The 10,360-nt window shown below is 49.4% G+C and overlaps 1 protein-coding gene across 2 annotated transcripts in view; it reads left to right on the top strand.

The window, feature by feature from the left end:
- The window catches only part of LOC129682726 (solute carrier family 2, facilitated glucose transporter member 5), a 23,076-nt gene that overhangs the window by 4,181 nt on the left and 8,535 nt on the right, over positions 1 to 10,360 (top strand). For both annotated transcript variants that reach the window (XM_055615241.1, XM_055615240.1), the window contains exons 3-5: positions 913 to 1,011; positions 1,400 to 1,560; positions 3,721 to 3,845. In XM_055615241.1, the coding sequence (XP_055471216.1) occupies positions 913 to 1,011; positions 1,400 to 1,560; positions 3,721 to 3,845 (385 nt within the window). The remainder of the gene's footprint in view (positions 1 to 912; positions 1,012 to 1,399; positions 1,561 to 3,720; positions 3,846 to 10,360) is intronic.

Below are 10,360 nucleotides of genomic sequence, written 5' to 3'. Positions count from 1 at the left end.
GGAGGGAGGGAGGGAGGGAGGGAAGGAAGGAGGAAGGAAGGAAGGAAGGAAGGAAGGAAGGAAGGAAGGAAGGAAGGAAGGAAGGAAGGAAACCCAGCATGGTAACTCACACCTACAATGCCAGAACTCAGGGAGGCTGAGGCAGGAGGATCAAAAGTTCAAGGCTAGCCTGGGAAACAAGACCTGTCTCAAACCAAACCAACAAATCAACAACAACACACCTAAGTGGTGGAAAGCTGGATTAGCATGTACAAGACCCAGGCAATGTCCAGTTCTCACATATCTGCACATCCACCCACCCACCAATCCATCCCCCCAGCTCCGGTCGAACTAGGGATCCGTCTAAGTGCTGGCGATACACTGGTCAGCAACACTGACAGAAGCCCCTCCCTGCGGCTGTTGGTTATATCTGTAAAGAAGGAAGGGCCCAAGCTCTCCAGATGGCTCAGCGGGTAAAAGCCTTCAGCGGCTTAGCCTTTGGCCTGAACTCGATGCCCGGAACCTGTGTAAAGGTGGAAAAAGAGAGCCAACCCCTCACAAGCTGTCCACACATCGCCCTGGTGCATGCATACACGCACAGACCCCCGCATGGGTGCTCCTGGTGTTCAAGGAGTTGCTGGAAAAGCATCACAGAGCAAGCACCAGCGGCAGCTGTGGTAAGCCAGCTGCGGTGAGCCCGGCTGCAGAGGCGCTTGCTGGAGTCCCAGCAGCTCAGGAGGTTTGAGCTGAGGAGCTGCAGAACAGTCTGGAAGAGGCAGGAGGTTGGAGGGGGAGCCCAATCTAACCTCAGATCAGTCTTTGGATACAGAGTAGCTGGAAGACCATGGTGACTTAATGGCGGTGACACACTTGCATGTACACCGGGGGACCTCTCTTGGCTCCTCCCTGGCATCTACTCTACCTCTCTCACAGGCGATGACCCTGGTCCTTGCCCTGGCAACGCTGATAGCTGCCTTTGGTTCATCCTTCCAATATGGGTACAACGTGGCTGCTGTCAACTCACCGTCAGAGGTAGGTCACTGTGGTAAGTGAGCCCCAGCGGCTGACACAGGGGAGGGCCTCAGAGGGGCACGTGGCCCCGAGAACAAACACAGCCTTTAAGGGAAAAGAGAGGAAAGTCCCTTCTCCCCAGACCCCAGATTCCCACGAACGTGCACCTTCGGTGGCCTGATAGCCTGTGGAGTCGTCTGGAGGGCCATGGCTGTGGCAGCCGGAAGGCAGCAGCCATTCCTGGGCGTGAGACCTCCCCAGGTGGTGTCCTGCCAGAGCTCTTCCCCTGTCACAGCCCACGGCTGCCCAGGCAGCTGTCTCTACCTCCAGTAGGGCCGTCCCATCTGCTAACTCTTTCTGCAAAATGAGCTCAGCTTGCTCTGCTGGTCTGTCCCCTCTGTCCCCCCAGATCATGAAGCAATTTTACAATGACACCTACCATAGAAGAACGGATGATAAGCTCGATTCCTTCACCTTGACGCTCATGTGGTCCCTGACGGTGTCCATGTTCCCCTTCGGAGGCTTCTTAGGTTCTCTCATGGTTGGAACCTTGGTGAATAAGATGGGCAGGTAAGAGAAGAGTAGGTTGGTGTTTGTGTGTGTGTGTGTGCTTGTGTTGGTATGTGACCTGACCCTTGTGGCCTCTCCCCACCCCATAAAATAAAAATAAAATTCTTTAAAGTAAAAACTGAAATTAAGAAAATAGATTTTTTTTTCTTAAAAAAAAAAGTCCAATTTGTGTTATTTCTATGCTCTCTGGAGCACGGTAAGTAGCCTGCTCCTTTAAACAGATCCGAGTCCTTTCCCTCCTGAACCTCCGCCCAAAGCCATCAGTTGTGGAAAGCTATACTTCAGCCTCCTTGTCACACTTTTTAAGAGTTCTCTTCAATGTCTTCCTGTTTGAACTGCTCCTAGCTAAGACCAGTAAGCTCTTGCTCAGGCAGGGCCACGCCTTGCTCACGGAGCTGACCACTTAGGACTCAGTCAGCATGGGTTCACTTGTTTGCAAGCTGCCTTAAATATTAAAAAATATTTAAGACATTAAAAAAAAGACATTTAAAAATATTTAAGACATTAAAAAAAAGACATTTAAAAATATTTAAGACATTAAAAAAATAGCCACAGCAATTTAATTTATGGATATTTTCTTGGTGCCAAACACGCCTCAACGCACTCTCAGACGTACGTTCATAGCTGAGCAGCGTGGCACACTCGGGATCCCAGCTCCTCGGAGGCAGCAGCGTCTAAAGTTTTAGGTCAGCGTATGTGGCATAGTGAAATAGTGTTGTTTTTTAAATCTCTTATATACGCGTGAACACGCTGCTTACACGCGCTTGTGCGCACAGAGATGAGAGTTTTGCATTCTGTCACTGAGCTGAGCCTTCATCACACGGCGGGAAGTGTCTATGTATCTTGAAGCCCTGTTGAAACCTCTGTGGACAGGGTGCTTCTATCTTCCTTTGATTTTCTTTTTTAAGTTTTATTTATTTATTACATATACAGTATTCTGCCTGCAAGTACAGCTGCAGGCCAGAGGGGGGCGCCAGATGGTGGTGAGCCACCATGTGGTTGCTGGGACTTGAACCCAGGTCCTCTGGAAGAACAGCCAGTGCTCTTAACCTCTGAGCCATCTCTCTGGCCCCCACTAGCTTTCTTTGTTCATTCTTGTGTTTTCTCTTTTTTTCTTTGGTGTGTTTTGCCGTTTTCCCCAAATGTGTTTTTATGTGCGTAGGTGTTTTGTCTGCATGTCTGCGCGTGCCGTGTGCATGCCGACTGCCAGAGGGCCACATCTCTCCAGGCCCCCTCTGCTTTTTTGCTTTTTATCATTTGTTTAGTTATTTGTTTTTCTATCATTTTGAATCTTATGTTTCTCAGCTCCTCTTTCCTTCATTCTAAGCATCTTTCTCTCCTGCGTTGTGCCTTGGTGCTATGTCTAAAAATGCATCTCAGCACCACCTAGACTTCACACCTCTAGAACACTCCAGTTTTACACTTTTGTCTCTTATCTTACTGAATTTTGTTAAGGGTACAAAAATCCATGTTTGGATTCATTTTTATCTGTTTGTCTGTTTTGTATTTTCTCCGTTTTATTTTGTGTATGACTGTGTTGCCCACATGTGCGTCTGATGCCCCGGGAGACCAGAAGGGGGCGTCAGATCTCCTGGAACCGGAGTTAGAAATGGTTGTGAGCTGCCATGTGGGTGCTGGGAACTGAACCCAGGTCCTCTACAAGAGAGGAGTGGTCTTAACCACTGAAGCATCCCTCTAACACGCGTGTGCGCGCGCGCATTATAATTGGCACCTACTACCACCAAGCCACATAACGGGTCCACACTGGGCCACCAGGCTTGGCCTGACCTGCTGGGCTCCCGTGATCCACACACCGCAGCCTAGTGCTAGGACCACAGGCCAGGCACAGCACACCAGGTTTACTTTACTGTATCTTAATCCACGCCTCTCCGCCCCCCCCCCCCCCCCCCCCCCCCCCCCCCCCCCCCCCTCGCTTCCCTTCCCCCCCCCCCCCCCCCCCCCCCCCCCCCCCCGCCATCTCTGTCCTTTGCTCTGCAGCAGGAGGCGCAGTTGACCCTGCCAGCCTCAGTCCCAGGGACGCTCCCTGCCGCCACTAGGGGGCGCTGCTCAGAGTGGCCATAAGGAGTGTTTGCTGATGAATGCGTGAAGGGAATGAACGAATCCTTAAGCTAACTTGGCTTTTACCATAACCCTCTGCAGAAAAGGGGCCTTACTCTTCAACAACATATTCTCCATCGTGCCAGCCATCTTAATGGGGTGCAGCAAAATTCTTGAATCATACGAGCTTATAATTGTTTCCAGACTTCTGGTTGGGATCTGTGCAGGTAAGGAACCCTTCCCTGTGACTCCCAGGGACTTGAGGTAGCCTGGGGCCGCAGAAGCACAGGGACCGGAGCTGACGCTCCACAGGTGCTTGGGTTTGTGCCTCGACCTCCTGGATGGGCAGCAGGCAGACCTTCGAAACAGTGCCTCCTGCAGGGGAAGCTGTCTTCTGATCACTTCCCAAGGCTGGGATTGAACCCAGGACCCCGTGAAAGCTAGACAAGCACTCTCGTCTGGGCCACAATTCCCAGCCCAAGAAAGCTGTTCTCTCTAGAGTAAACTACACAACCCCGAGTTTAGAAGGGTTGTTCCGGCCTAATTCTTTTTTCTCAGGGTCTCAGCATTGACTAAAACAATGGCAGCCTGGAGGGTAGTAGCATCTATTTAGTGAGCCGTGCCTTTGTTTGATAGACTGTCCTACGTCATGAGAACAAAAAGGTCTCATGAAATTTTGTTTTAGTCGTTGTCCATCTGTGCATGTGTGGGAGAACAAAGGTAAACAATAGACTTCACCTTTTTTAAAAATGATTTATATATTTTTGTGTGCATTGGTGTATTGCCTGCACATACGTCTGTGTGAAGATGCCAGATCCCCTGGAGTTGCAGTCACAGACAGTTAGTTGTGAGCCGCCATGTGGGTGCTGGGAATTGTGCCTGGTTCCTCTGGAAGAGCAGCCAGTGCTCTTAACCACTGAGCCAGCTCCAATTTCTTTCCTTCTTCTTCTTTTTTTTTTTTTTTTAAACTCTGGTCTTAAAAAGGTTCCAGAACTGGCTTGTCAACCTCAGCTGCTGGCTTCTCGGCTGCCTGGGATGTGCTGCACCGGTTTAGAAAGCTCTCCCTTTAAAGCCGCACTGTGGTGCCCCCAACAGTCAGCCTTTGGCAAGGCCCAGCCAGGAGGGTCCTTCAGAAGCAGGGCGTGCACCTGAACTCTGCCCTCCTTTCAGTTGGTGTCAGGTGACCTGCTGACCTTCCAGTTGCCAGGGAGGGACGGAGGGTGATTTGGCTGAATGTGAGCAAATCCCTAGTTTCATGAGCAGGCAGGGAAGTGTGGAAGCTGCCGCCAGAGGTGGTGCACAGCTTTGGTTCCAGCACTCAGAAAGTGGGGACAGATGGATCTCTGGGAATTTGAGGCCAACCTGATCTACAAGAGTTAGCTCAGGCCAGCCAAGCTGAAGAACTTCAAGGCAGCATGGTGGAGAGAAGCAAAACTATAGCCCTCGGGCCAACTTCACTCAACACTGAGCTCTTGATCCCCACCCCCACCCCCACCCCTGACTCCTCCCACCCCACCACACAAAACACACACATACACATACACATACACACACACACACACACACACACACACACACACACACACGATTTAAAAATCTTAACCTGGGCTGGAGAAATGACTCAGCAGTTAAGAGCACTGGCTGCCCATTCAGAGGTCCTGGGCTCTCAGCAACCACGTGGTGGCTCACAGCCACCTTTAATGAGGTCTAATACCCTCTTCTGTCTGTTGTTCTCTTCTGTCATGCAGGCACACATGCAAATAGAGCATTCATATACATAAATAAATAAATCTTTTAAAAAACAGAACTTAACCTAAGCTGGGCCTGGTGGCACACACCTATGATAAGAGGTACTTGATAAGCAAAGGAAAGATGATTGCAAGTTCAAGGTCTCCTTGGAGGACAGAATGAGTTCTCGATTGCTTGGACATAACCCTGTTTCAAAACAAAGCATAAAAAAGAGAGAGAGGAATGCAGCTCAGTGGTAGAGCACTTGCCTGCCAAGATCAAGGCTCTGGGTTCGTTCGCAGCACAAACACAAATAACTATAAACCTACATTTACAGGAACTCCTAACTATCCTCTAACACTTGCCATGCTGAGGCAGGAGGATTACCAGTTTGAGGCTAGCCTGGAAGTGTTTATATGTTTGTTTTGTTATATGTTTGATTGTCTGTTTTCATTTGTTTTCGTTTGCTTTTGAGACAAGGTCTCACTCTGTAGCCCACACTGACCTCAAACTTTTGGTGACCCATCTTGCATCAGCCCCCAAGTGTTAGGCTTATGGCACACATCAGTGTATCTGGCTAAGACCTTTGCTGGGGTTGGCAGTGGATGGGGTTGGAAATCTCAACCTTTATACTTCAAAGGCATGCTTTCTTTTTCTTTCTCTCCCTCTCTCTCTTTCTGTTTTTGTTTTTTGAAAACGGGCTTTCTCTGTGTAGCTTTGGCTGTCCTAGATTCACTTTGTAGACCAGGCTGGCCTCAAATTTAGAGAAATCCACCTGCCTCTGCCTCCTGGAGTGCTGGGATTACAGGTGTGTGCCACTGAGATCGGCTTCAAAGGCATACATCAGTCAATGTTTCTCTCATATTTTCCATATGCATATTCATTTGGGAGCGTGGTACTCATGTGCCATGCTAATCAGAGAACGATGGATAGAAGGCCATTTCTTTTTCCACCATTTGTGATCAAAATCAGTTTGTTTGTTTGTTTGTTTGTTTGTTTGTTTTTATAACAAACTCAGTGTTTCAGTCTTGACAGTGATCACCATTATTCACTGAGCCATCTCACTGGCCCCTCTCTCAGATTTTTGGTTTCAAAACTTTTCACTCTTAAAATAATTCAGAGTTCCATGGAGCTCCAGAGACAGCTCAGGTTGACAGCACTTGCCGCGCTTAGGGAGGACCTGTGTTTGGTTCCCAGCACCCACAGTGAGCAGCTAGCTCATAACTGGCTGGAACTTCCATTCCAGGGGACCCAAGCTCCTCTTCTGGCCTTCCTGGGTACTACATGCATATGGTATGGAAACATACACACACACACACACACACACAATCAAACACGCACACATACATACACACACATTTTTAATGAAAGATAATCAGCCAGAAAACAAAACAAAACAACTGTCAGGTGTGCTAAGTTCAAGACCTCGAGACCAGGTTGGTCTGCCTAAGATGATGACTCAAAAAAAAGAAAAATTGTATGTTTTAAGTCAAAGGCTTTGTAAGAAGGGTGCCATTATTCCGCATCCTTGCAAATCACTTCAATGTCTAAGAGCAGACAGTTGGATTTTCTTTTTGTTCTCATGATACAAATGATAAATTATATTTATACAGTAAGTACAAACAGCCAACACAATTATAAAACCAACCACCAGCCCTGCGACTGAGAAACATCTGGGTGACAGGAAGGGTGTGGTGGCACGCGTGAAGCGCACGTGGCTGTGGGGCTGTGGCCGTGGCTTCACAATCAGCACAGCAGGTAGCAGGGCCGGTGTGTGTGCTGGCTGGCGCATGAGAGGAAGGAGCCCGGCAGCTCTTGGGGTGAGCTCCCCTCCCCCCATCAGCCGGCTCTCCCAGCCTGCCCCTGCTGTGACAGCAGCTGGCCAGCAGCGTCTGGAAACCTCCTTCCACCACCTGCACCAACCTCGTAGCTCGCCTGAAAATTCAGTCAACAGCACAGCTGGGGGGAGGGGAGGGGCAAAGGTGGCTGGGCCTTGCTTTCTGGAGGCTCACAGTTAGTGAGTTTGTTGTTGATCAACTCCTTGGCAAGGAGCCTGAAGGCTCTCCCTGGCAGAAGGCATGCACACACCACACCACCTAGAGTCTTGCCAGGTTGATTCGCAGAGTCTGTCCCAGTAGAGCTGGGACATCCCAGGGACACCCTGCAATTTTAGCCCTGGAGGCCTGAGTCAGGGGGGCCTCCAGTTTGAGGCTAGCATGGGCTACCATAGCAAGACCCCTTCCCCCAAGATATGAAAGGTAGAGCTTGCTTCCCGACATGTAAATGTCGTTAATCAAGACACACCAACCAGGCTTTTGCATTTGTTTTCGTTTTGTCATTGTCTTTATTTGTTTTAATGTTTATTTATTATGTGTGTGCGTGTAAGGGAGGGTCCCACATATGGCTGCTCCAAGCTTTGGAGGTGGGAGGATAGATTTCGGGAGTCAGTTCTTTCCTCCCATTGGCTGGGTCCTCAGGTCAGGCTGTCAGGTTTTACAGCGAGGGCCTTCAAGAGAGAACCATCTTGTCCGGCCCTCCTTTGTTTCATGTGTGTGACAGGGTTCACTGTATAGTCCTGGCTGGCCTGAAACTTGCTATATGGGCCAGACTAGTGTCAGTCAAACTTACAATAATCCTATCTATTCTCAAGTTGAAGTTAGATGTGCACACCACAACATCAGGCTAAATTACAAACTTCCTCACCTACCTACTTTCATACTGGGATGGAAGGCCTTGTGCCCACTAGACACCCAGTCTGCCCCTGCACATACTCCCAGCACTCCCCCTAGCCCCTTTCTTAAACCTTATTTCATTATTGGACGGGGGGTATGTGCCCACGAGTGCAGGTGCCTGCAGAGCGAGTCGGATCCAGCGAAGCTGAAATTACAAGTGGTTATGAGCTGCCTGGTGTGGGCGCTGGGACAGAGCTCGGGTCCTCCGCAAGGGCAGCCAGTGCTCCTGACTGCCGAGCCTCCTTGCCAGCTCTTTTGTTTTTATTTCTCAGATTTTTTTTTTTTTAAATATTTAGTTAGTTATGTGTTGGAGGGGGCATGTGCCTCTCTCTTTCCACCTCGTGTGTCCTACAAATTAGACTCAGACCATGAGGCTGGACAGCCAGGGCCTTCAGGCAACTCACTAGCCCCCCAACTTCACCTTTTCCTAAAAGAGTCATATTTTGATATCATGGGAATTTTTACAAGATTAAATATTGGGGGACTGGGGAGATGGTTCAGTTCAGCTCCGAGGACCCCATGTCATGCTGCTCACAACCATCTGTAATTTCAGCTCCCGGGGGCTCTGACATGTCCGACCTTTGAGGACATCTGTGTTCGTGTAAACCCCCACACACACAATCATATTACTAAAAACAACAATAAACCTTTTTAAAAAAAGATTAAATAGTGGGGTTTAGAGTAGCCTCAGCATACATAAATTCCAGAAATGCAGATTTTCAAGAATACATGCTGAAATTTGTTATTTTTTGCATTTTAAGCATTTAGAAAACTTTATTATATTTATTTATTTATTATGTATATGAGTGATCACACACCAGAAGAGGGCATCGGATCCTGTTGCAGATGAGCCACTGTGTGGTTGCTGGGACTTGAACTCAGGACCTCTGGAAGAGCAGCCAATGCTCTTAACCACTAAACCATCTCTCTAGCCCAAGCATTTCTTCTAGATTTATTTTGCTATTCTGTACGTACAAGTGTTTTGCCCGCATGTATATCTGTGCGTGACATTTGTGCTTGGTGCCCAAGGAAGTGGGGAGCCTTCATGTGGGTGCTTGGAATCGAACCCGGGTCCTTTGTAACAAGTGCTCTTAACCACTGAGCCAACTCACCATTTGAAGCTCCCCTAAGGCATGCCGTCCCTCTGTGTCCCGGGCTGGCTTGGAGCTAACCCTCTGCCTCACCCTCCCAGATGCTGGATGGCCGATATGAGCCACTCCTTCCCCCGCATGGGAAGGTGCTATTGCTAGAAGGTGAGCTGGCCGGCGTAGCATTGAGCCCCTCAGTGACAGGTTCTTTTCTCCCTGAGGCAAAGTGGAGGAGCATGTCTTCCTCTCTGAGACCTACCTGGGCTGGTCAGGAGTAAGGACATAGGGTCTGACCAGACTGCACGCCCAGGCGACACAATCAAGAAGCAAATAACTTTGTCAGAGGCTTTTCCAATGTGATTTCTTTCCTTGACGTTTAAGGGACTGAGAACTATAAGAGATGTTTGCCAGGGCTACCATCCATCCATCCAACCATCGTCCATCCATCCATCCATCCATCCATCCATCCATCCATTCATCTATCCATCCAACCATCCATCCATCCATCCATCCAACCAACCATCCATCCATCCATCCGTCTGTCCATCCATCCATCTGTCCATCCATCCATCCATCCATCCATCCATCCAACCATCCATCCAACCATCCGTCCATCCATCCATCCATCTATCCAACCACCCGTCCATCCATCCATCCATCCATCCATCCATCCATCCATCCATCCGTCCGTCCATCCATCCATCCATCCATCTAACCACCCGTCCATCCATCTATCCATCCATCCATCCAACCGTCCGTCCGTCTGTCCATCCATCCATCCATCCGTCCATCTGTCTATCCATCCATCCATCCATCCGTCCATCCGTCCATCCGTCCGTCCATCCGTCCATCCGTCCATCCGTCCATCCGTCCAACCATCCAACCATCCATCCATCCGTCCATCCGTCCATCTGTCCAACCGTCCATCCATCCAACCACCCATCCATCCATCCATCTAATCATCCATCCATCCAACCAACCATCCATCCATCCAACCGTCCGTCCGTCCATCCATCCATCCATCCAACCATCCATCCATCCGTCCATCCGTCCATCCGTCCGTCCGTCCGTCCGTCCGTCCATCCAACCATCCATCCATCCGTCCATCCATCCGTCCGTCCATCCATCCATCCATCCATCCATCCAACCATCCATCCATCCATCCAACCATCCATCCATCTAACCATCTGTCCA

The sequence above is a fragment of the Psammomys obesus genome, unplaced genomic scaffold, assembly GCF_907164565.1.
Source record: "Psammomys obesus unplaced genomic scaffold, mPsaObe1.curated_primary_1811, whole genome shotgun sequence".
Classification (NCBI taxonomy): Eukaryota; Metazoa; Chordata; class Mammalia; order Rodentia; family Muridae; genus Psammomys; species Psammomys obesus.
This window is presented reverse-complemented; position numbering and strand designations above follow the sequence as displayed.